We start from the raw sequence: 25205 nt of genomic DNA, 5'->3' as shown, positions 1-25205 counted from the left end.
CTCGTTCGGATTTCCAGGCCAGACCTCAGCTCCGGCGGCAGCATCAGCCCGGCCCATCTCGTGCTACCAAGCGCTGCGCCCCGAGAAGGCGCAGAGCGCTGCCGCCGCCGCTGAGCCGCCCGCCGCGCCCCGGGCCCGCGCAGCCCCGGCCAAGAGCGCGGCGCGCGCAGCCGTGTCACCCCCCCCCCACCCAAGGCAGCGGCGGCTGCTCGGACCTCGGTTTCTGGGGGTGCAGGGCATCGGCGGAGGAGCTGTCGGCATCCCTCGCCCTTCTCGAGGCGGCGGCGGCGGGAGCCTTGGCTGCCGCCTCCAGCGCGCCCTCGCTGCCCCAGGATTTCGAACTCGTGCCCCTGACCTGTTGGGCGGGGCTCTGCGCTCCTGCCCTTGGCCCGGATGGGGCTCCTGGCTGGGACTCGGGGCTCCTGGAGTTAATGTCCAACTGGGGGTCTGCGGAGACCGGATCCGAGGTGAGTGGGGGAGCGGGCCGGGGGTGCAAGGGGCGGGTGGCGCCTGAGTCGCCGGAGGGCGCGGCGGCCTGCAGGGCGCGGAAGACAGAGGGGGCGCGGCCGGACCCCAGAGCAGGCGGTAACATCGGAAAGAGGAAAGACTATATGGAACCGAGGCGCCGGGAGGATAGAGGAGAGAGAGAAGTTGAACAGGAGAGGGGCTGGCCTTGCAGAGATGCCGTTGCCTTTCCACGTGGGCAAAGAGCGCTGGTGCCCGATGCCTGTGGACCCCCGGAATGCCCGAGAGGGTCAGTTTCCCTCCCCGACTCGGTGGGGCGCTCTTCTGTCAAGTCCCAGGACGGTGCGGGTTTGGGGTCATCTTTGAACCCACCGCGACCACAAAGTGTCCTCTCTGGACGTGCAGCTGCAGAGATACCATAGTCTGGAGTATAACTTACTATTGAGCTTATTTGGGTCTGTTCCGAGGGAAGGCGCACACCGTGGAAGGGACTGCTGCAAAGGTGCTGAGAACGTAAAAATAGCGGGCTAGCCTCTTCCAGGGCGCTGTCTTGCAAAGCTACATTCCTCGCCCTTTTCTGAACCCGATTGCTTGCACTTTGATAATCCCCGCAACCCCAACTAACCATGCCCGTCGACGTTAGGAGAGGGGTTGCCTGGACAGTCCAGGACTTGAGTCTCCGCCTCCAACAGTTTCTTGAAACTCTTCAATGTCTCCGCCAGGCCATCGAAGTTATTTTAGTGACCTTTTTTTCCTGTACTGTGCCACCTCCCCAATAACACCCTCCACCATTACCTTGCACCTCTGGGCTGATTGAGCCGTGGCTTGGTTTACCAGACCCACCCGGTGAAAACGAACCCTCATCGGGGAGTGGTGTGGCCTTTTACCGGAACCCCCAGCCTCCTGGCGCCTCCCTAGTTTTGGCTGTGGCAAACCCGCCCGCAGAGCCGACGCGCGCGCCCGGGTGGGGAGGGGGGTGCTGCCCAACCCATTGCTCCCAACATTTTTGCTCATTGGCGGGGACAAACACAACTCTTTCGGCCCCTGCCGCCGGTGTACTCGAGCGTACTCCACAGTACTTTGTACATTTAAAGTATTCCGAGAAAGAAATGCAGCTTCCAACTTCACGCACGCACCTCTTCCTTCCTCCACCTCAAAGTAGGAGCCGCTGGGCTTCCGCCCGGCCCGGACCAACTCTAGCGCCCTGTTTAGCCACACCTTCGGTTTGGCGGGGTTTGGGACAGGGTCGCCTTTTCAACAAGTGTCAGATGCCCAGGGAGCCCGCAGCGTCCCAGCCCACTGCCGAAAGGGTTTCTGCCGTCCCCCCTACCCCCGGAATATGGCCTCGGGCCCCTTACAGAGAGACCTCTCCCCAGACTGCACGCAGAAAACGTCCCTCCTTTTTCTTTCCCCTGGTCTTGGGCCCAACAGTTAGGGGGAAATAAGTTCTCCGTCAGGCTAGGACACGAGGCACACTTAAGAAAAGCAATACATCTTTCAGCAACTTGTGTCCCTACCCCAAAAAGAAAACTCGGAGTTACAGCACGCCCCCCACCACCCCGCCTCCCTTTTCTCTCCCGGAGCCCTGGATCTTGAAGGCAATGCCCAAACAAACCTCCCAGCCTGCCAGACAGAGGAAGGCCCGGGGGCACGGGCGGCGGAGGCACTCGCCCCCGGGGAAGCTATCACGAGGATGCGGGGAATTGGGGGAGGGGGAATTCTAAAAGGTTACTGAGACACCAGCTCAGGTGAGGTGGGAAGGGGAAAACTGGGGAGAGGATGAAGGGTCGGAGCCTGAAGAGCAGGCACACTGGTGAACACATCCGGAATTTTCGGGAGTAATTTGGTATTAGGGGGAATGAGGGAGGGAGGTGCTTGTTCACCGGTTTTATACTTAAAAAGACGACGCAGCCTCTTTCGCGTCGGCACTACAGGACTCGGACGGTTTCTGGTGCCCCCTGGTGCTGGGAACCCAGAAGCGCCCCACCGTGAGCCGCGGCTTTTGCCGGCACTGCGGCTCTCCAGGGCGCCCTTTCCGCCGCGGGCCTGGGGACCACCGGTGCGGGCGCCCGCGACGCGCCCTTTCCCTGCGGGCCGCGATGTTCCGGGGCGCGGAGGGGAGGCGTCCTGTGGGGTACAAAAATGGGTGCGGGGGCACCTGGTGGAGCCGACTTCGGGAGGAAAGCGTGGTTACCGCACGTGGCAGGCAGCGCGTTAAGCAATTCGCGCGCATAGCAAAGGCGGCTGGTTGCAGGCGGAAACACGTCCCGCAGCTGTGCTTTGAGAAAGCGGTTAGGGGACAAACAGGGAAGGGGCGGGGGGGGGGGGGGAGGGGTGAGTTGGGGGGCCCAGATGGGCTCTGAGAAAAGCGTCCCAGTAGATCGCTGTGTGTGCTGAGGCCCCAACCCCCCCGCCTCTTCCTTCGCCCAGCAGATACCGGGAACTAAAGAGCCGCTCCGAGTAGAGCCGGCCCCGGCGATGCTCCGAGGGAAGAATGCGCCTCCCTGTCGCGGGGGAGGTAGGAGCGTGCTTTCCGGGCCTGCGCCGCACCCGGCCGCGGGCGGGAATGGGAGCCGGGAGCCTCCTCTGGCCAAGCGGGGGACTTTTCCACTGTTTCCTCTTTTGCCAACTTCTCCACACTTATAATTGAGGATCTCCACGTCCAATTTAAAAAGCTCTCCGTCGGCCAAGCAGGAAAAAAAGGAAAAACCCTCTTAATGCGGAAGGGAAATCTGGTGCCTCTGTCGCTTCCTGCTGGCGGGCACCTCGATTTGGAATGGCGCATTAACCCCGCGGCTCCCTGCTCCTCAGGGCCGCCAGCCATTTCGCACGCATCCTGGAGCTGGCACCGGGGCGAGGGGGCGGGAAGCCTCGCGTCCCCCCATTCCTCTCTGTGCGCTCATTTTGCACGGCGTGGGTGCAGTGTTGCCTGGGCCGCTGCGCCAGAACCCAGACCTTTCCCCCCGGGTTTGTAAACCAGCCAGTGCGGCATGAGATGCCCGGAGCTACAGGTTGCCTGGAGTTCCCAGCCTCTACAAACGCCCCGAGCCCCACAGTTGCTTAGCGAACAGACTCCCGAGGGATGGAAAATGCATTCGTCTCCGCAGCGGTGGGAGGTGGAGACCGAATTAAACGCTTCCCCGGGTGGCCTGCAAGGGAATCTGGGCGGGAGTTCTGGGTGGAGATGGGGGTAGGGCTGCTGGAAGGGAGGCGGGTAAGCCTGGGAACGTATAGAAAGATGTCAGGCCGAAGTTTCTGCTTTTACCTGGAAACCGTCTTGCTCTCTCCCATGGGAGAAGTTCAAGGAGATTTTCCTTAGAATCGTATTTGGAGGAGAGGGGATAATCAGTTGCATGAATCTCGTAGTTCCCACTTGAGAATTCCCTTGGAAACTGGAACCCTGGCATTGGGAAGACACTGGGTAACATCACACCCCGAGGTGCCTGGGTCCCCTCCACCTCCTGATTGGGTGGGGCAAGCCCCGAGTTGACAGTGCCTTTTTCTCGCCCGCCCCCAACTGCGATTGCGCAGTCCGCCTTTCTAGGGCTGTTGAGGCCTGGTAGGCCAAACGCAACCCCGGTCCCTGAGAACTGAGCCCCAACTCCGCACCCTTTCGTGGTCTAGGCCTTCGGATGCCCGTGCGCCTCCGCAGCGTCAGAGGCGGCGTACAATTGTCTCGGAGTGACCGTGATAGGGGCACGAGGATCTCGAGACTCCTCTGGGAGGTGAAGGGATTTGGGGCCAGAATCTCGCAAAACTGCAAAAATAAAATAGAGCGTGTTAGGGTATACCACGAAGGATTAAAATTCTCAAGACAAATGCAACCTAACAGCAATGCTGGGGCATTTATTGAGCGCTTACTTTATGCTCCTCTAGGTCTTTCATACGTTGTTTAATGTTCATAACTTAAAAGGTGGAAGAAATAATTTAAACTGAGTTGATGCTTTGGGAAATAACATAACGCAGGTATTCCCGTTCAGGCCAAAATTCTCCAAGTCCCTACTAACTTCTTGTCCAGCAACAAGATACTTCCATAAATAAGTGTGAGTAATGAAGCGCTGGGGTGGAGTGAGTGGGGCCACCAGGCCTGCCCCTGTCAGCAGGATCAGGACCCCGGGCAGAGGGACCTTGATTTTATTCCTAAAATGAAAAGCTGGCCGATTGCTTGGGTGGAAGGCTGGTTCCCTGGACCTACGGGAGCTGCCGGGAAGGTGGGGCGGTCTCTAACTGGGGCTGAGGATGCAGGGTGGCCGCTGCCTCGTCGTTCCCAGGGAGTGGGGAGGTGGGGACGCCAGTACTGGTTTCGTCGTGTTGGCCAGGTATCGTGCTGTCGTCGTGTTGGTACGAGCAGGGGCGGCGGCCCCGCTGGGAAATCTGACCCCCGGATCCAGTAGCAGAAGAGAAGGGCAGTTGTAGATAGATTGGATGTGGAGAGCTAGCCGCGCCTGGGACGCAGACGGGACTTGGAAGGAGGGCGCGGGATGCCCAAGGAACCGCTGGGCTGCAGCCGTCCGGGAGGAGGGCGGTGACGAGTTTGAAGGGGGGCACCAGGACCCGCCGGGATGCCGCGTCCCGGGCGTCCCGGCCTAACGCGCACTCGCCGGTCCTCTTCCCCGCCCGTGCAGGTGCCGCCGCCGGACGGGACTCTAAGATGAAGTTATGGGATGTCGTGGCTGTCTGCCTGGTGCTGCTCCACACCGCGTCCGCCTTCCCGCTGCCCGCCGGTAAGAGGCCTCCCGAGGCGCCCGCCGAAGACCGCTCCCTCGGCCGCCGCCGCGCGCCCTTCGCGCTGAGCAGTGACTGTAAGAACCGTTCCCTCCCCGCGGGGGGGCCGCCGGCGGTCCCCCACGCACCCCCACCCGCCGCCCGCACGCACCCCAAGCTGGCAGGGACTGCTGTACGGCCTCCCACGCCCGCGCGGAAGCCCCCTCCCAGGGTGTGGTTGCCGGTTGCCGCCCAAAGGCCCCGACGCCTGGTCGTTATATGACGCGTGCTGGTTCGTCCAGCACAGGGGGTATCAAATGTTTATGCTGTCCGTTTAGCGTTGCGATGAACAGATATTTTTGCTACCACTACCACCACCATAGGAAACCAACACAGCCTTCCCCTTTTCTCAGCGTCCCCATCCTGTAGACACACTCCCTTTTTTTTTTTTTTTCTTTCTTTCTTCCAAAGCCCTTTATCTGTTTGGGTGTGCCTGGCTGTGTCGAATTCTGAAAACAATTGCATTTCCATCCTAAACTGCCCTTGCAAGGGAAGAGGCTGAGGTTTTTCCAAAGCCAAGCCAGAGTCAGAGAAAACACAGAAGGGCCTCGATTTCCAGAACAAGCATCTGGGTAGTGTCAAATCTGTTCAGAAAAGTTCCGGTTCTAGAAAGACTGAACGGTGAAGAGTGCTAGCTAGGACTAGGGGGGAAAAAAAGCTGTAGTTCACTGCACACGCGACAATATTAACTCTTAAGAAAAGACTAGATAGATAGATAAATAAATAAATAACTGTGATTTCCCCCTCAAAAATGTTTTAGATAGCACTCTATTAGGGCATGTCAACTATGATTTGATATAATTTACCCTCTGCTCTTCAGAAGTTTATCTGTTGCTTAAAGCAAGGTATGTGCATACATTACAAGTTAGAGGTTATTGGGGAAGTATGTAGGTAACAGAGGTAGCAGTAGAAAATTTGACACAACCCCGATATAAAGCAATGGTGAGCTGTAGCCTGGATGTCACCCTGGCTACTCCCTCTAGCTATTTTGCACTTAAACTGAAGTCAAGTGCACAACGGAAGCAGCCCCCCGGGGCAAGTCAGTCCTATGCTAAAGAGTCCCCCATACCTAGTGGCCTTGACCTAAAAACAGTGCAGGAAATGTGATGTGCTCGTTTTATGCTTAATTACAACAATAAAAGCATCTTCTTCCAGAAGTCCCAAGGAAAGGGGGGAAAAGTGCATTTTTTAAGGCAAATTAAGACTTCAGGAGTGACTTGGGGTTAGGAAAAGAACATCGTTGATCCCTTGAAATTAAAGTAACTGTTCCAAGAGTTTCTGTCAGTTAGTTGTATAAACCTATTTTTTTTCTAAAATTTATTTATTTTTGTTTTTTTTTTTTTATTTTTTTTAACGTTTATTTATTTTTGAGACAGAGAGAGACAGAGCATGAACGGGGAAGGGTCAGAGAGAGGGAGACACAGAATCTGAAACAGGCTTCAGGCTCTGAGCTGTCAGCACAGAGCCCGACGCGGGGCTCGAACTCACGGACCGCGAGATCATGACCTGAGCCGAAGTCGGCCGCTTAACCGACTGAGCCACCCAGGCGCCCCAAACTTATTTATTTTTGAAAGAGAGAGAGCACAAGTGAGGGAGAGGCAGAGAGAGGGAGAGAAAATCCGAAGCAGGCTCTGCATTGTCAGCCCAGAGCCCCACTCTGGGCTCAGTCCCACCAACTGTGAGACCATGACCTGAGCTGAAACCAAGAGTCGGATAATTAACCAACCGAACCACTCAGGCGCCCGTGTATAAACCTATTTTTAAAGGCTTCGGTTTCAACCATGAATTTCTACTTTAGTGTATATAAATGTTTCTCCAACAGAAACTTAAATTTAAAATGCCCCTTAGTGCCATTGTCTTCAGAATAGTACCCATGAGAGCTGAGTAAGCGGCTTTTCATTCACTCAAACAGCCTAGGCCAGAGGAACAGGAACACAGTGTTAGATAATAGTTCTCTAGCCAGGATGTTCAGGAGAAATATGACTGGGCCTGATTATGAAGCTGATTAATTCATGGAAATTTAATTAGCATATTAGTATCATGTCTACCTCAGCTTATTTAATGCTGGCTCTGCTTTCAACTAATTCTGACTTTGGACAAGTTACTTACTTACTTTAGACCTCAGTGAAGTTTACAACCATGCCATAAAGGGAGGCCTTTCCACTCCCAAACGCCAATGGCTATGAGATTTTGTCCCTTTAGCCTTCATGTTCCTGCCCTGTCCTCTGGGTAAAGACTCAGGAGGAGAGACACCCCACCCCACCCCCACCTCACTGGAATCCCCTGGGGATCTTTAATGGCATACTGATGCTGGACCTCACCGTGAGAGATTCTGACTTAATTGGATTGGGGTGTGGCTTGGGCATTTGGAGATTTAGATGTCTCCCAGGTAACTCTATTGTGCAGTCAGGGTTGAATCCCTATGATTTGATAATACTCTAAGAAAACCTGTGCCCCATGTAAGATACAACCAGTAACAAAGCAAGCAAGGTAGCATAATCCCACTGATTAGGGCAGGGTGCGGTGTGCAAAGGACTGGTGGGAGAAGGGACGTTACTTCCCTTTTCCAAAACTGATGCTGAGTCATCACTGGACAAGATTCCTACTACTGTATTTACATTTGAACCAGCAGAACACACCCGATTCTGTTTTATCTATGGCAAGACCCAGTAGATCCTAGAGGACATTTGAAACGGAAACATTCCAAAGAGAAACTGAGCTGCATTGTAAGCCAAGTTGACTTCTTTCCAGGTATGTTCAATTCGGTAGCAAGCTGTCAGTGCAGGGAAGGCAGAATAATGACAATGTGCAGACTTCGAACACTCAACCAGAGTCAGCATGCCCCTGTCACTGTGCTGACATTTATATCTTGCACTCTACACCGTGCAACTGGTTAAGGCTTATGTAGAAAACATTAAGTCACTCATTTCATTCGAAAATCGCCCCTCTTATTTTCAAATGCTTGTGACTCAGTGATTGAGCAAAGGCACTTTCGTGCCACCTTAACAGCCACTCTGTTCAAAGGGGGCTGGACTGCATGCACTCACTCCTGAGGTTCTATGTGTTCTGCTCCCAATGTAAACGAAATGGCCAGAATTCTGTTTCTAACATCATCACAAGGTGAACCACCAAATAGAATGCATAGCTGGCTCACTTGCTTGCCTATAGGTTGGCTATCAAGTAAACGGGCTGTGGCTACCTCCTGTAGCAACTACGAACTTGTCTAAACTCAAGGACTTGTGGTTTTCCCTTTGGGGCATCCAAGACTTTTCCCTTCAGCTATCTTTTTCTTTTGTTTTCTGTCAGTATCTTCTTCAAAGGGTGATTAGAGCAGGCTCTAGGAACCTAGGAGGTGAAAAAGAAGGTGAAATTAGCAGATGTCAGCATTGTAGGGCTGAAAGTTAACCCCTTGTGGTCCTCAGGGTAAAGCAGCGTGTCCAGAGTGCCAGAGTTCCACCACGGTGGGTGGCAGTCTGCAGACACTGGGACCAGAGTTTCCCCAAACCACTGAGATGCAGAGCTTTTGGTTTTGCTACCTAGGGAGGAAGATCTTCAACTAGTGACTAAAACCCCGTTGCACAAGGTTGTCTGAATTTATTAAAGGTTCGTTAATCGTCATGTATGCTGGATCTCGGCTGTATATGACAGCTCTGTGTTTCACATGCAAAAGCAGAAAGTGCATGTGATTTTAAAATTTGCAATCTAGGGGCGCCTGGGTGGCTCAGTTGCTTGAGCGTCTGACTTCGGCTCAGGTCATGATCTCGCAGTTCCTGGGTTTGAGCACCATGTCAGGCTCTGTGCTGACAGCTCAGAGCCTAGAGCCTGCTTCAGATTCTCTCTCTCTCTCTCTCTCTCTCTCTGCCCCTCCCTGCTCATGCTGTATCTCTCTCTCTGTCTCTCTCAAAAATAAACATTAAAAAAATAAAAAATAAAATAAAATTTGTGATCTAAAAACATTTATTTGTTCAACAAATAATGTCTGCCTACAGGTGCCAGGCACTGTCCTAGGTGCTAGGAAATCCCTGGTACATATAATAGACAAAAGTCTCTGCCTTCACGGCACATACTATCCTAGTAGATGTATAGTGTGGTACGCTTAAGCAGTATTGTAAACCAAAACTAAACATGAACTGCCTTGGGCTAGGACAGTGGACTTTTTGTGTGCCTAGAAGCCAAGTAGAAGAAACAGTGAGCATTTGTTAAATTATAATTATAGGTAGTGCACAATTTACGGTAATATGATGGGATTATATTCCACCAGTTTGGTAGCAAGTGACAAAATTTTCTATGAAAACAATCTTATAAATCAAGCCTGGGCTGGACCACACAAATGTAGGTATAAACCATAATATAGCTAAAATATAATTCACAATATTAGGCTAGAGCCTCTTCCTGGGGTGTCAGTCCCATAATCTGCAGAAAGAGGGCACAGAGCAAGAAATCAGGGAATTTCAACAGGCAAGAGTTGCACTTCACACAGTCAGATCAGACTAGGGTTTGGATCCCAGCCTGGGCACATAACCAGCTATTTCTTTTCTCTTAAACCTCAGTTTCCTCATCTGGAAAACGGGGACAGTATTAAAACCGTCTCAGGGGCTGTGATGGGGGTTAAACAAGATAATGCACTGTAAAACCATGCCCCATAAGTATTGCCGTTGTTAGTCGCCATCTTCCTCCTTCCAACAGCCCAGTGAATGCCTTTTTCTGGCCTCCCCCTTCCTTTTCAGCCTCTGCCAAGACATTGCTCTAAATGGTGGAATTTCAAGTAGCACAACATAGTAAGGACAGTGAAAGAAATGCAAGCCTTACAGGCAGGCTCTTTCGGGCCCTGAAGTCATCATTTGGTCAGCACTAGTCAGGGTAGCCTTGCCTGGAATTCCACCACCACACCCGCCCCCCCCACCCCCCACCCCGGGTCAGGCTCCCTGGCTCCTCCTGGACTTCACACCTCCTTCTCTTCCTCATTTTCTGAGCCCATGTAGTTTCTGCGAAATTTTTCCCACCAGCTTCCCATGGGCATGTTAGGGTGACCCTCCTGCCCCACTGCAAGAAGGCAGACAGACCCTTGTGTAAATGATGGGGGCCGAGGGGGAGGGACTGTGATTTGGAGGCTACCTATATTGAGTATTTCTGTTTTAAGTGATCCCTGTTGGATATTTAATTTAAAAATGCTTATTTTAATTTGGTTCAGAAACCCAGCAAAAAACTTTCAGTGAAATTTAGTAAATGTTCAGCCCATTGTTATCCAGCAAAGGAAGCTTCTAGAAGCTGGTTAATGTTAAGTTTCAAATCTAATGTTATGGGATATAGAATTTGGAATAAATAAGCAGCATCTACCTATTGCTTTTTCTTGCTTTACTGGCTGTATGAATGAGCCGTACTATAATAAATTAACTTCCCAAGCTGGAAAGGGGCCCTGCCCCTTGGGATGAGGCTCCTGAAATCAATAAATTGCATGTCAGACCCTTTTAGGAAGCACAGATTCCTCACTTGAGATCTGAGACCAGTATCTCACTCTGGCCCCAGTCTGGAGACCTATATCAAACTGTCGCCATTTAGTGAAACCTATTTCAGGCTTAATTTGGGTTGGCCAATCTTAGGACCTTCAGCTGACCCAACAGCCTAAGAATTATGCTTAAAAGATTCTGCTTTCACTGATACAAAAATAAAAGGGCTTTTCTCCCCCTAACATCCCTTTCATCTTTATTTATTTAGCCCTTAATGGTCCATAGCACCTTCATTCAATTAAAACACTTATTTAATCAATCACTTGAGCTCAATCAAGAAGTAAGTCTTAAATATCTTTAATGTGCTAGGTGTTGTGTGGCTTCAAAAAGACAAAATTGTGAATTTAAACAGCTCATGATCTAGTTACACACAATGGATAGGCAGATGGGTGGGTGGGCGGATTATCAGACAGATAGATATGTCTACCAAGGGCTTTACATTAGCTGAGGTCATGGTAAGAATTCCTAGCAATGAGGTCACTGGGATTTAGAGATCATAGCAGGAAAGGATTCAGGGAAGAGTGAGGATTTGAGCTCATACTTGAAAGATGGGTATTAGGAAGGGAAGGGAAAGGGAAAAAAGGCACATTCCAGACTCGGGAGAAGCATAGGCAAATTTATGACTATGATATGGGGAAGGGGCAGGTGGTGAATACAAGGAGGAGGCCAGACCAGTCGCCAAGTGCTGCGAACAGGTGGCAGGAAGTGGTGTGAAATTTAGGATATCTCCGTAGGTGATACCCAGATTATGAGATGCTGTAAAATCCTGGAGAAGAAGGGGTTTGCTTTTTTTTTTTAAGTTTATTTATTTGGCGGGGGGAGGGAGACAATACGAGTGGGGGAGGGACACAGAGAGAGGGAGAGAGAGAGAATCCCAAGCAGGCTTCACGCTGACGGTGACAGCGTGGAACCTGATGTGGGCCTCAGACCCACAAACCACGAGATCCTGACCTAAGCCTAAACCAAGAATCTTACGCTTCACCAACTGAGCCACCCAGGTGCCCCAGGGGTTCTCTGTTTTTGATGGCAGCAGGGCACCCCTGGAGCCTTTCAAGTAGGCAGGTGGCTGGGAGTGGGATTGTGCTGAACTTCTTGCTGCAGAAGTGACTCAGGTACACAGGCCGCTCACGAGTGGAGTTGGTGGCATAGGTGTAGTTTTCATTTTGCAGTATCGTGCCCTCATTTGTAAAAAGTTTCTAGGCATAGACACAGTTTGCTAATCCTCCAGTAAGTGAATAACTACAACTACAAGCTGAATAATAAAGCTAGTGCCATAGTGCTTCTTAGCTATCCACGTGGTCAACTCCGTTTTTAGCGAGTAAGTTTTATAGCTTATGCTAAAATTAAGGAAGTTTGAGCTCTACTGGAAAGGAGGAGATACTTTTATCCCCATTTTACAGAATAAGAAATGAGACCCAGAGACCTGCTCAAGGTCACAAATCTAGTAAGTGATGACACCAAAATTTAGACCTCAGACTTCTGGTCTCAAAGCCAGTATTTCTTGGCTTAACACAGACTGTGTTCCCGTATTAGTAGACTGAGAAAACACAAACACTGGCTTGCTAAAAATACATTCACTAACCCTGAAACACAGATTTTTCAAGAAAATCAAAAGAGCAAGCTAACAGAAGCAGGGAATATTAAATTACCTTTATCTTTAAGCCTTTTTTTTGTTTGTTTAATTTCCATTTAGGTAGCAGCCGGCCTAGGCTCATATTATTAATAGCTACTTTGAAATCCAGACCAGAAGCTTTTAAGGAGGGATACGTGAATTTCTGTACGTACTTCTATATCCCTGATGTTTGTTGCAGTGAGAGCAGGCTCCTGAACATTTTGGGACAGTGAGGTCTGCTCGAATGTTTGATAGGCTGGCAGCATTTGGGAGGCCTTCTGGGAGGCACTCATTCTCAGATCACTCCCATTTTGCCCAGGGAAAGGGGACATTCACATGGGAAGCCACAGGTGACTGCACAAGCACCAGAGTGATCGCCACAGCGGGAATAAATGGATCTGCACAGGCCGAGCTTGGGTCACCACTGGGAATTGACCAGTTAGCTCAGTAGAGACAAAACCCACTTAGGCATGACCTTAATAAGGTAATGGAGGTAGAAAGGTGTTTTGTTTTTTTTTTTAATGTTTATGTATTTATCTTAAGAAAGAGAAAGAGAGGCAGAGAATCCCAGGCAGGCTCCACCCTGTCAGCGTGGAGCCCGACGTGGGGCTCGAACTCCCCAACTTCGAGATCATGACCTGAGCTAAAGTCAAGAATTGGATGTTTAACCGACTGAGCCACCCAGGTGCCCCTGGAAAGGCATGGTTTTAAAAGTCTTCAAACTTTTTTGTTTGTAAACCTGCAGAAAGAATGTTGAAAAACTATTGTGCAGTTCTGAGATGATATCTATAATTTTTTAATCACAAGCTTAATAGTTGTACCAGATATAATTTCCAGAGGATTGGCAAAATCTTGGAGCTGCAAATTTAGTTGATTCAGTGCGTGGAAAACCATCAAACTACAGCCCAGATTAATTGACTTTTGGGTCAGAAAAGATATGACTTCATTTTCAGTTTAAAGACACATGTTAATGTATATCCCTGACAACCATTACACTTCTGGATCCTAATTAGGTGATGAATAGACAGATGGGTGGATGGACAGACAGATAAAGCCCAGAGCCTTGCTGTGAGTGCCTGGCCAGAAGGAAATATGGAACCACCCACTTCAGAATATCTTGGTTTGTTCATATGGGACTAAAGAGTACATAGTTCACAATACAATTAACACCCATGTATCCTTTACCAAGACTGACCTCTTAGCATTTTGCTTTTTTTTTTTTTTTTTGAGAAACATTTCTTTTTCCTTGAGAATTAGTTGCAAACATAACATCAAATATTCGGCACGTACCTTCTAAGCACGAGGACTTGACCTTATATAACCACAGTTCAGTTATCAGTCTCAGGAAGTTTAATAATACTGCTACCCAATAGATAACCCATATTCAGATTTCCCCAGTTGTGACAATAATGTCCTTTATGGTTTGTTCTCCTTAATCAAGGATCACAAATTGCGTTTATCATATTTCTTTATTCTCCACTAGAATAGCTCTGAAGCTTTTTTTTTTTTTTTACCATGACATTGACAGTTTTGAAAAGATCTGATGTCTTGCCTGCTATTTTGCAGACTGCCCTTCAGTGTGGATTTCTGTGATTGTTTCCACGTTATGAGATCCGGGTAAACGTCCTGGGACTAAGTTTGTGATGGTGTGTCCTCATGTCGGGAGCCACCCGATCCCAGTGTGCCCCAAAGAGCCACGTGTGCCTGAACTGTCCTCACATGGCACCTGCAGCTTTCATCCCCTGGACGGGGCTTCCCAGTGAAATGAGTGAGATGGGCAGGAAGTGCACCTCTCTCACTGAGGTGGAAGGCTGATCGTAGGAGGGGACGTGGGAAAAGAGAACCAGCCACAGGAGCGTTCGTAGGCTGATTTCAGGATGCAGCACCCCGGAAACTGATTCCTTTAACCTGTAGAAAGTTTTCGTGTGCCCTCAGCAGGACACCTGCCTGCTCAGTGTGAAAACGCGGACCCATACCCATAGTGGACACAAAAATACCATTCGTGGGCTGTGAACTCAGTGGGTGTTTGTGTGGTTAGTTTTCGGGCATTTCTGGGGAGCACAGAAGCAGCAGCACAAACAGCACCTGCTCCTTCCACACCCAGACCTCAGACCGCTCTGCTGGGGCTCCAGGCCCTCTGCCCTGGGGAACACACTAGACCAGACTAACAAGGGACAGTGTCTGCACCTCCTTCGGGCTAATCTGGCTTTGTGCAGACAGGCAGAGTTGATCTTCACACTGCTGCCCCCGTGTAGGTGTCACTGAAGAATTGTCACGGGCAACCATATGGACTTCAGACCCCATTGGTTAAATGCTTTCAGGCACTGAGCAGAAAACTCTGTTCCGTTGTGGTAAAGATGGGACTATCCCCATTTTAAGGGGAAATTGGGACTCCACAGGGTTAAGCAACTCAGCCAGACTCTGGACCAAGGGCAGCCCGAGTCCGGAACTCACTCTTGTGACCACACACCCCCAGGTCCCCTCCTGCCAGCCCAAGACACTCCTATCTGACCCCTCTGGCTATGTCAGGAAGAGAAAAGTCAGGTGTTGGGATTTTGTAAATGCCAATCATTGTTGAATGATAGGTATAGCTGATTTCATGAGGAGTCTTTGAGATGCCAGTAAATTCATTCACTGGGGGGTAGAAAGTCTCTCCTCATATCTGACTACAGGAATCTGTGGAACTGGCCCAGATGATTGAGAACACTTTTCTTTCACCCCCTTTATTTTCCTTTCATCTTCTCTTTATCCCTCCTCTTCATGCCCAAGTCCCTCAGACCCTCAGCATATTCCTCTTACCCACGGCCCCTGGGGAGGGCTGAGGGAAGTAGGATGCAGAACCCTGGAACATTCTGCTGCGTCTGGCTTCCGGCAGGGCTTTGTGGGAAGGAAGAAGCCAAGGGTCCTTTGCTTCCAGGTTCCTTTCGAGTTTCCCCTCAAAAACCACCCTGCCTCTGATAACACCATAAGGGATTATGTTTTCAATTGACTTTTTGCGCACTTGATTTTATTGGGTCACTTTCTCACCCTTCCCATAAATTTTTTATAAAGGCAATAGCCGAGCTCATGGTGTGTGCTTGTTAGCATGGGGCGTTTACTGCTGACTATGGAGTGCTTTTAGCTCACACCAGGCGTTCATGGATTAGTTAACAAATGGACACCCTATGGGGTGTGTTTGTGACTTAAAAGCAGGAGAATGGACATTTTCACCCCAGGGGAGCCATGCTGTATTACTGTAAAATTATTAACATAACTGTAATAAAAGCATGGACCACATAGGTGGAAATCAGAACAGGGCAATCAGAATCTGGATAGCAAAATGATATACTGTCCGTCTCCTCCTGAGTGAGGTTTTTTGGCTATTTGTATTCACGGAATAATTTCCATTACACTCATGACAAATTTTCTTAGTTAAGCTGTAAGGTAAAAATTCAAGATAGTATAACTAATACTCGTGTGCAATGCTGGTCAGAGTAGGTGGAGATAGTGAATAAAATGGCATTTTGAAAAGCAAAGTGGCTTTTAAAAGTGTACCCGAGGCTCCTTTTCCTAGTCTCTGAAATGGTTTGCATTCTAGTTGGTCTTTTTCTTCTGCCTTGAGAGGATCCAGAAATGCTTTTTTGAACAACAAAACACTGGTGTTTTTATAACGCAAATACTTTTCAAATAAACCCGTGTCATGCCTTCTTGTCAACAAAACCACGGGTCACGGAGAGAATGCACTGGTAGCTCAGGCAGTGGTCACAATGACTTAGTAAATTGCCACAACTGCTGATTATTCTTTGGGAAAGAGCTGCCATAGACTCTTGAAGGTAACCCAAGAGTACCCAATAGCTAGGACAGCCCGTCTCACACTGGGTGAATACTCTGCCCGGTACAGGAAAGCAAGGACGGTCATCAGCATTCTGGGGCTTAGTGACCTGTAGACTTTTTATTTTTAATGAATTCAAATAAGTGAATAAAATCAACGCTTATAAATAGCAGATGACAAAACGCTGTAGAACTCTCCAGAGAACTGGAACATTCTCGTGGACTAACACCACACATTTCAGAGGTCACTGAGGGGCAAATAAGAACAACAGGCAACAGCTTCCAAGACAAGCTGGATCTATGATGCATTTGGTAGCAGTTACCGTGGGCGATTCTAGCCTTGGAATCATCAGCCGGGTATGACCCAAACGTGCTTGAAGCAGCGAAAGCAGAAATGGATAAAAATGAGATTTTAAGAAAATGGCAAGTGTAGCGTTTGACTATCAGCTGATGGGGACAGAAGGATGACAGCATACTGGTGTACTATGTCCCCTCAGAAGTCATCGGCTCCATCCCTACCTTTACAGATACATACTGAGGTGTAAGGATGCCTCCCACGAGAGGAGACAGTTCACCTCTTTAGGCAAGAGGTAAACCGAAAAGGTTGAGAACGCTAGAACCTAAAATACCTCCCATGGAAGGAGAAGGCCCCACAGCTCAGGAGTCAGAGCGCTGGTCTTATAAAATACCTCCCTCGAGGTTTTGTGGGGCCCTGAGCAGAATGGTCCTGAGGCATCAGACAGAGGCAGGCCTCTCCCTAACAGGGTTAACCCAAAATGAATTCCCCACCAAGACCTAGACTGCCTGCATGTTAGGGTTTTAGCACTTGGGGAGAGAGTGGACAGAGAAGATCTCATTAACCTCAGAAGGGCTAAACAACTAGTCCAAGGTCATGAGTCCAAGGTCAGGGACTGACCCCAGACTGTAATTCCAGGCTCTACAGCGAGAGCCTCATCATTTGGTGCCAGAGTGAGTTTGAGAAGTTTCCGGAGATGGGGCCTCTCTGTCTGAAGCTGCCATGCCACCACCCTTGGCTGCTGGTTTTCCGGTTTTAACTGGGAAATTGCCAGATCTGCCTTAGAGTGATATGCAAGAACCAGGGCATGGGAGATGCCCCTGAAAGGCATGGCTTTTCCGTTTTCGGAGACAGTTTACTGTATCCTGTGGCTCAGGGCAGCCTAACTTTAGAATCTCCTTCATGTAACTCAGTTCGTACTGGATTTTCCAACAAAAGTCGGTATCTCACTTCTTGTTCTGAATTTGGTAAATGTGTACAGGTGAAATCAGCATAATTTTGCACTTGCTCCAGAGTAAATTGCCACATGCCTCAAGACTTGAAAAGCTGCATGGTAGTAGAATTTTTACTTAAAAACAAATAGGTGGCCTGGGACCCTAGAACAGGTTGAGCTTTAAAAACTAAACCAACTGAGTTCACATTTACGAGGAATGTGGGTTTTTTGTTTTTTGTTTTTTTTTTTAACCTTCTCTAAGCTTCAGTTTCCTGATCTGTAAGATTAGATAATATGCAATCTCTACTTTAGCCTTGCAGGGATGTTGTTGGCCTTAAAGTTAACATTGTGTGAAAGTAAGCATCCTTCCTACCTTTATATTGGTAATATTTTTAAGTGCATCAAGGAAGTTATTTTAAATATAGAATGATGAACTTTTGTTCTGTGAGGAATTTTAAAGCTAAGACTCCACCATGTGGTTCTTATAACATTTCAGTGTTAGTGACGAAAATCATGTTTGTATCTTATTGAAAAGTAAAAACAGGGATGCCTGGGCGACTTAGTTGGTTAAGCGTCCGACTTTGGCTCAGGTCATCATCTCACAGTTCATGAGTTCGAGCCCCACATCGTGCTCTGTGCTGACAGTGCAGAGCCTGCTTGGATCCTCTGTCTTCCCTCTCTGTCTCTCTGCCCCTTCTCTGCTTGCACTCAATCTCTCTTCCTCTCTCCCTCAAAAATGAATAAATATTTTTTAAAAAATTTTTTAAAGAAAAGTAAAAAAATGTATTCTAAGGAATGACATTAGTTGGGAATTTTCTTGAGAAGTTAATCAACCAGGCTGATTCTTTTCATGTAAACACACATGTGCGCATGTGCATACACACAGATATGTATGTATACATGTGTGCGGATAGATGGAACTTCTGTTTTTCATATACATATGAAACTGCGGGGCAGTTTGTACTTTACCAGGTGCACAGGTGGGTAAAGAATATCAGATTAAATATTCCCACCCGCAGGGGTTTTTCCCCTTGTGTCCCATCTGTGGACAGCCTTTCAGGAGAGGCTCTGCATGGGAGGACAGACTGCCCAGCACTCAGCAGCCCCAGGCTTGGCCTTCCGTGGCCTCATACCGGAACAGGGCACCACCTGGAGCAAAGCCATTCGGGCACTGGTTCCAGATGCGCCCCCCCACCTGTGTGGCGCCCCCGCCTTGGCTGAAGCGGCAGCTCACCTCAGTGTATTAACCCTTGCCCTTCTAGTCCATAGAAGCTGGGTGCTTTACAGTTATGTACAGAAGCTGGTCCTCCCCAGAGCAAGAAATAGTTGGGCCTTCTTGCTGGGCCCCTGCATCCCTGAGGCTTACTTGGCCCGGAAGACAGCTCCTCTAAGAGGAGGTACTGTGGGTTCTAAGAGCCAGCCCCCTTTATTCTGGAACCCTCAGAGCCTCAGAGACCTTCCCTCCATTCTCAGAGCCCATTCCTACTCCGGGTGAGGCGTTATCTCCTCACTGCTTCATAGATAACTTTGTGCTGCCTTCCTTTGGGGCCCATGGGTTCAAGACAGGCTGAATGAAGGCTGGCTTAGACCCCCTGGGCTGAGGACACAACTTGATAGGAATATAAAATGACCTCTTTGATTAAAATATAGTTAATAACCTGTAGTGTTTTTAAGAGAAATCTAACGTTTAGGAGACTGCTTTGTCTATTCAATGCCTACTCAACTCAGATAATGTTTTGAATTATGTACTTTTTAGGTAGCCTATTACAAGGACTACTCTGAGGCCTTACCGTTGTTTCTATAAAAACTCAACTGCCTTTACAAAACAGGCAACATCCCAGTCCTTTGTTCCTGAGGTGACTTTACTATATTTTCCCCATAATCGAGGGAGGCAAAGTCTCACTCTGAATGGTTTATTCCCAGAATTATGCCCCAGTACAGGGTCTCATTTGTTTAAATAACACTGTTTATACAAAGGACACATCAAAGTTAAAGTATTTTAAAGAGAATAATGCCAGAATATGTGGTTGCATACTGAAGGATCACTTAAATGCATTTGAACATCTTGATTTTTTAAAAACGTTAGCTTTTAGATGGACCTGTTTTTCCCAGATACATCCTCCAACTGTGTCTGGGAAATGAGCAAGTGTTTGACCTAGTTTTTTTTTAAAAAATGATGCTCCTCTTTTGTGGTTTGCAAATACTTTACTATCAAAGTTAATACTAATGAAGGCTATTTGTGTAGCAGACGTTCTGCCAAGCCCTTTATAGGAGGAAGGAGAAACTGATATGCTATTAAGTTTTAATCTAGGGAACTAATCCAAATCCCAGCCCCTCTGTTTCTCCTCAGTGACATGAATTCTTGGAAGATACAGGCAGCTGTGGGTCTGCCGGGGCTGCGTTCGAGGCTCTGCAGAATTTCTAAGGACAGGCGCGGTGAGGCGTATGGCTCCTTATGCCCCCAAAATGCCTAGTGTTGATAAATTAAGGCACCTCTCTATAAGTGAACTCAGCATCAACACGCCTGGAGTTAGTAATTTAGTTGGAAGAGACAGGCCTAGTTGTTCTCTGGCTTTTTCTGGTTTCTAAAATTCATATCCATGTAAGACTTGCAAGATGAATATTTATTTTTTGCTCTATTTTTCAAGAAGGAAAAGAAAGGAAAAAGAGAAGGGGAAAATAAGAACCCTTCGACTCGATAAGAATCGCCTCCGCCCTGAACCTGGGGCTTCAATAAATATTTCCACATTAACAATAAGGTATGAGGGAGATTTTCCCATCAAACGAGAAATTCTTATTAGCTATACCCTTTGGTGTAACATTGAACATTTATTGACTGCTTTCCAGGTTCCTGGAAGCCTTTTAATTCAGGATCAATGATCTGTTCACCACCTCGTCCAAAAGCATGGGTGATTGGTACATTCACACTGCTACACTCATCACCCTGAAAAAGCCAGGTCGAATAGCAAATCAAGGGACTAAATGTTCTCATCACAAAGTATAAGTATGTCACAAACATTATTTAGGACTGCTTATACTAAAAATTTATCTGCTGTTAACCTGAAATTCAAATTTAACTAAGGTGTTCTGCATTTTATCTGGCGGACAAAACCAATGGACAAAGCCATGCAGTCAAGATGTCATAAAAAGGAAGGAAAAGGTTTTGGGGGAACTTTGAAAGTATCAGGCAATAAATAAGAACATTATATATACTGATTCAAATTGTTATTATATATAACTCCAGTGGTATAAAATTATGTAATTTATTGTTACATAAATTAATAAGTCTCTGAACCAGTATAAGTTGAACTTTTGCAACTCAAATGTTTTCCCATGAGTTTAGGTTAAAATTTTAGTAATGTTTCGTCCTCATTTCTGATTAACCTTCAGTTGATTCCTAAGCGATTTTAACTTTCTGTGTCCCCAGGTTCTTAAGTTACTGATCCATTCAGGAATTCTTGAATGGAGCGCAGGATTGGGAAGGGGGACCCTCATGTGGGTCCTTTTGTAAAACAAAGAGTCTTTGGGGGGAACATGAAGACTTTTTTTGTACTTTGATTAATCACCCCTAATATATCAATTTTAGAAGTTCAGATTCCTGTACAAGCATGGTTTTTTGAAACTGAGCACAACTAAACCTAATTTCCTCTTCAAAACTTCTTCTTGAAAAAAAATCGCAAACAGTGTCAGCAGCTCCTTTTTCAAAATAAGAAACTCTGGTTTCTTTAAACCAGAGTGATTTCAAGGTTTTTGTGTTTTAAGGAGAAGAGAAAACTTCCTAAGGAAGTCAGCTAGAAAGTGGTTCAGAGGAAATGACAAACTCAGAGTACCCTTCCACGCCAGACCCTGGGAAGGTATCCGTCCCACGGAGCACGAGCCATTTCCCAGGCTCAGAATGAGGTGGATATTGAGAGACAGCACTTGAGTGCTTCAGGAAGCTGGAAAGGAAAGTCAGCTCGCAGCTGGATGTTTACCTCTCAGGTGGAAAATGATGGTGCCACTCAGGGCATCATCGCGGCTTCCTGTTTACTTTGGAGCCTGTTATTTCATAATGGTGTTGTTCTCAACTGAAGCCCAAGTGTCCCCTTGAAAAATTAAGGACTCCTTCTTCTGTGCTTTTTTCAAGTGCCCTAGTTCATTCAAAAAGTACGGAGGGCCTCCAGGGGGCAGACCTATTTTAAGCACTTGGGATTCATTGGTGCGCAAGCCAAGCAAAGGTCCCTGCCTCCTGGAGTTGACTTTCTATCAGAGGAGACAGACAATGAATAAAAAAACATAAGAAATAAGTCCTACAATGTGTTGGAAGATTGTATGGTTGGGGGCGGGGAAGCAAGGGAGGAGGGTCTGAATTCGGGTTTGGGGACAGATTGCATTTTAAACAGGGAAGTCAGGGTAGGACTTGGTAGTGATGACATTTGGGCAGAGATGTGAAGGGGATGCGGGAATTAGCCTGTGTGTCTGATCTGTGGTTCTCAACTCACGATGATTTTGCCCCCAGGGACATTAAGCAATGTCTAGAGGAGGGTGGGGGGATACTACTGGCACCTCCTGGGCAGAGGCCAGGAATACGGCTCAATATCCTACAACATGGGAGGACAGCCTCCCATAGCAAAGAATGATCCTGCCCAAAATGTCAGTGGGGCTAAAGTTGAGAAACCCTGTATGTGAGGAACGGTAAGGAGGCCAGGGAGGCTAGAGGAGTGGCAGAAAGGAAAAGAGAAGTAGAAGATGAGGTCAGACGTAACAAAGGCTGGAGGAGAAGGGGTGGCCAGGTCAGGTAGGGCCTTAGGCCAGTGTGGACTTTGGTTTTTACTCCAAGAGAAATGGGGAGCCTTTGGAGGGTTTGGAACAAAGAGGGACATGACCTGCATTAACGGTTTTAGGACTATTGCTCTGGCTGCTGAATGGAAAATAGACTGAAGGCTAAGGCTGGCATGAAGGAGTTCAGGGGCTGTGGTGAGAATCCAGGCAGAGATGTTGGGGCTCAGACCAGGAAGCAGCTTCGTGATTTCCATGCAGCAAAGACATCCACAGCCAAATTTTAGATATCAGACAATGAGGTGTTCTGGGGATTCCACACAATCTCCACTCTTTTCATTACAATGCATCCTATAATATAATATATATATTCTATATAACCTAGATTGAGCAGTGTCGATCAATATAGGTCTCTCAGTTGACCAAATGATCAGTAGACATGGTTGAGTTGCCTTAGCTGGATTTTGTTCACACAATAGGATACTGATATTTGTTTTAACAATCAGTGCATGAAAAAACAGTGTGCCATGGGTTAGGCACAGCGTAACCCTTCTCTACTTTACCATGGTCTTGGCAAAACATGTTCACTCTTGTGAACAACTATTTTGAGGTGTATTTTTCGAAGCCGCGTACAACCCTAAACATGCTCAATTACCTACAATTGGGATGGAGGGAGCATAAAAGGTCTAGGACCTAATAACCAGGGGTTTGAATAGCTTTCTTCTTTTAGAAATGTATTTAATTGAGGCGCCTGGGTGGCCCAGTTGCTTGAGCGTCCGTCTTCGCCTCAGGTCATGATCTCATGGTTCGTGAGTTTGAGCCCCACGTCGGGCTCTGTGCTGTCAGCTCGGAGCCTGGAGCCTGCTTAGGATTCTGTGTCTCCTTCTCTCTCTCTGCCCCTCCCCTGCTTGTGCTCTGTGTCTCTCTGTCTCTCAAAAATAAATAAATGTAAAAAAAATTTTTTTTAATAAAAAAAAAGAAATGTATTTAATTGTTCAAATAGCTCCTCTTCTCTTGCTCAGCCAAAGCAAATGCTGCAACAGAGCAGAAAACACTAAGGGATTGGGAATTCACGCTCTTACCCAGAGGTCTCAGGCATCTGAGAAGCATCGCCTCCCCATTCCTCTGTGTGATCTCCGTAAAGACTACATCTCTTGTCCTGTGTCCTCCGCGGGAATCCCGGGGCTGCAGAGGCTGGGCCCCACCCCGGGGTCAAGCCGCCTCTCCCACAAACAGCATCCCATTGATTGCTGATACATTTAAGTGTCTTCTTACAGTATGACTATATATTTTTAATTTTTTAATGTTTATTTTTGAGAGAGAGACAGAGTGTGACCAGGGGAGGGGCAGAGAGAGAGAGGGAGACACAGAATCCGAAGCAGGCTCCAGGCTCTGAGCTGTCAGCACAGAGTCCAGCGTGGGGCTTGAACTCACCAACCATGAGATCATGACCTGAGGCGAAGTCGGACGCTTAACCGACTGAGCCACCCAGGCTCCCCTGCTGTATTTTTTTTTTTTAAGTCATGCTGGTCCAAGGAAGCGGTAGTCTCTGGGTCAGTGAAAAGTAGGTTTTTTGCCAGGAAGTTTTTAAGGAAGTTTTAACATACAGCTGGATCCATGAGCTTTTCACTGGTTCTATCAAGATGGGTCTGGTCCCACTCAGCCGCCCAGAGGTGTCGAGTCGGGGAGGGGCTCTGGGGAAGAGTGCTCCGTATTGCAGATGCGAGTGGCAGTGGTGGAGGACAGGGCTTCTCCAAGTACGGTCTGCGGGTCACCTACATCAGAATTCACTAAAAGTGGAGATTCTTTGGCCCCCTCCCCGCACCTTCCACCAAGGGCAGGGCCGGGAATCTGCATTTCAGGGAGCATCCCGCACTTTCTCATCCACACGCACATCTGAGAGCCACTCCTCTAGCTTCCATTAGCAGCCGTGAAAAATGGCCTTCGAGGATCAGCCTGCTCACAGCAACCTCAATACAGACTCGTTCAGCACGGCAGCTGTCATGCAAATGAAAGGTGCACTTCTAAGGATTTGCTTTCTGCAAGGAAATGTGTCACCCACCACGCTAGTCTCCCCTTTTAACTGGATACGCTTCCTTCTGTGGAGACGTGGGTGCGTTCTAGCGTCTGTTGTCGGGGGAAGACAGTGGTTACGGAGCCTGACTGGCTGGTGGCTCCGCTGTGGGTCCCATCCTGGCTGACTGTCGGAGGCACTTTGATGTAGCAGACTGCTTGAAAGGATCGCTGTCATCTCACGTGACCTTTTCTGTTTCCTTGTTGAACAGCAAATATGCCAGAGGATTATCCTGATCAGTTTGACGACGTCATGGATTTTATTCAAGCTACCATCAGAAGACTGAAAAGGTCACCCGAGAAACAAATGGCCTTGCCGCCTAGAAGAGAGCGGAATCGGCAGGCGGCGGCCGCCAACCCGGAGAATTCCAGAGGGAAAGGTCGGCGAGGCCAGAGGGGCAGAAATCGGGGTTGTGTCTTAACTGCGATACATTTAAACGTCACCGACCTGGGTTTGGGCTACGAAACCAAGGAGGAACTGATTTTTAGGTACTGCAGCGGCTCCTGTGATGCAGCTGAGACAATGTACGACAAAATATTAAAAAACTTATCCAAAAACAGAAGGCTGGTGAGTGACAAAGTCGGGCAGGCATGCTGCAGACCCATCGCCTATGACGACGACCTGTCGTTTTTAGATGACAACCTGGTTTACCATATTCTAAGAAAGCATTCCGCTAAAAGGTGTGGATGTATCTGACTCGGGCTCCAGAGACCGCTGTGTATTGCATTCCTGCTACAGTGCAAAGAAAGGGACCAAGGTTCCCAGGAAATGTTTGCCCAGAACGGAAGATGAGGACCAAGGAGGCAGAGGAGGAGGAGGAGGAGGAGAAAGGAGGAGGAGGAGGAGGAGGAGGAGGAGGAGGAGGAGGAGGAAGGCAGCCATTGGGGGAGCCTGGTAGAGGGAGATCCAGCTACAGAGAACTGGAAGGGAGAGAAAACAGCCATCCAGATTCTCCTGGCCGGCAGCCGACGTCACCAGAAGCTCAG

General features: G+C 48.3%; 1 protein-coding gene across 2 annotated transcripts; it reads left to right on the top strand.

Annotated features, from left to right (window-relative positions):
* On the top strand, positions 1-25041 carry GDNF (glial cell derived neurotrophic factor). Of its 2 annotated transcripts, none has more exons than XM_053906943.1 (3): positions 1-467; positions 5091-5189; positions 24431-25041. In XM_053906943.1, exons 2-3 carry the CDS (start codon positions 5117-5119, stop codon positions 24913-24915), a joined length of 558 nt encoding a protein of 185 aa, XP_053762918.1. In that variant the 5' UTR covers positions 1-467; positions 5091-5116; the 3' UTR covers positions 24916-25041. The 2 variants fall into 2 exon arrangements, with proteins under 2 accessions (XP_053762918.1, XP_053762917.1); XM_053906942.1 differs by having other exon boundaries at positions 5091-5267.
* The last annotated feature ends 164 nt before the right edge of the window (positions 25042-25205 follow it).

This window comes from Panthera pardus, unplaced genomic scaffold, assembly GCF_024362965.1.
Source record: "Panthera pardus isolate Hobbes unplaced genomic scaffold, ASM2436296v1 HiC_scaffold_2, whole genome shotgun sequence".
In the NCBI taxonomy this organism is placed as follows: Eukaryota; Metazoa; Chordata; class Mammalia; order Carnivora; family Felidae; genus Panthera; species Panthera pardus.
This window is presented reverse-complemented; position numbering and strand designations above follow the sequence as displayed.

Coding starts and splice junctions, on each gene's coding strand:
- GDNF (XM_053906942.1), top strand. CDS start 5,117: ATGAAGTTATGGGATGTCGTGGCTGTCTGCCTGGTGCTGCTCCACACC. Junction 5,268..24,430: donor CTTCGCGCTGAGCAGTGACT/GTAAGAACCGTT, acceptor CTTGTTGAACAG/CAAATATGCCAGAGGATTAT.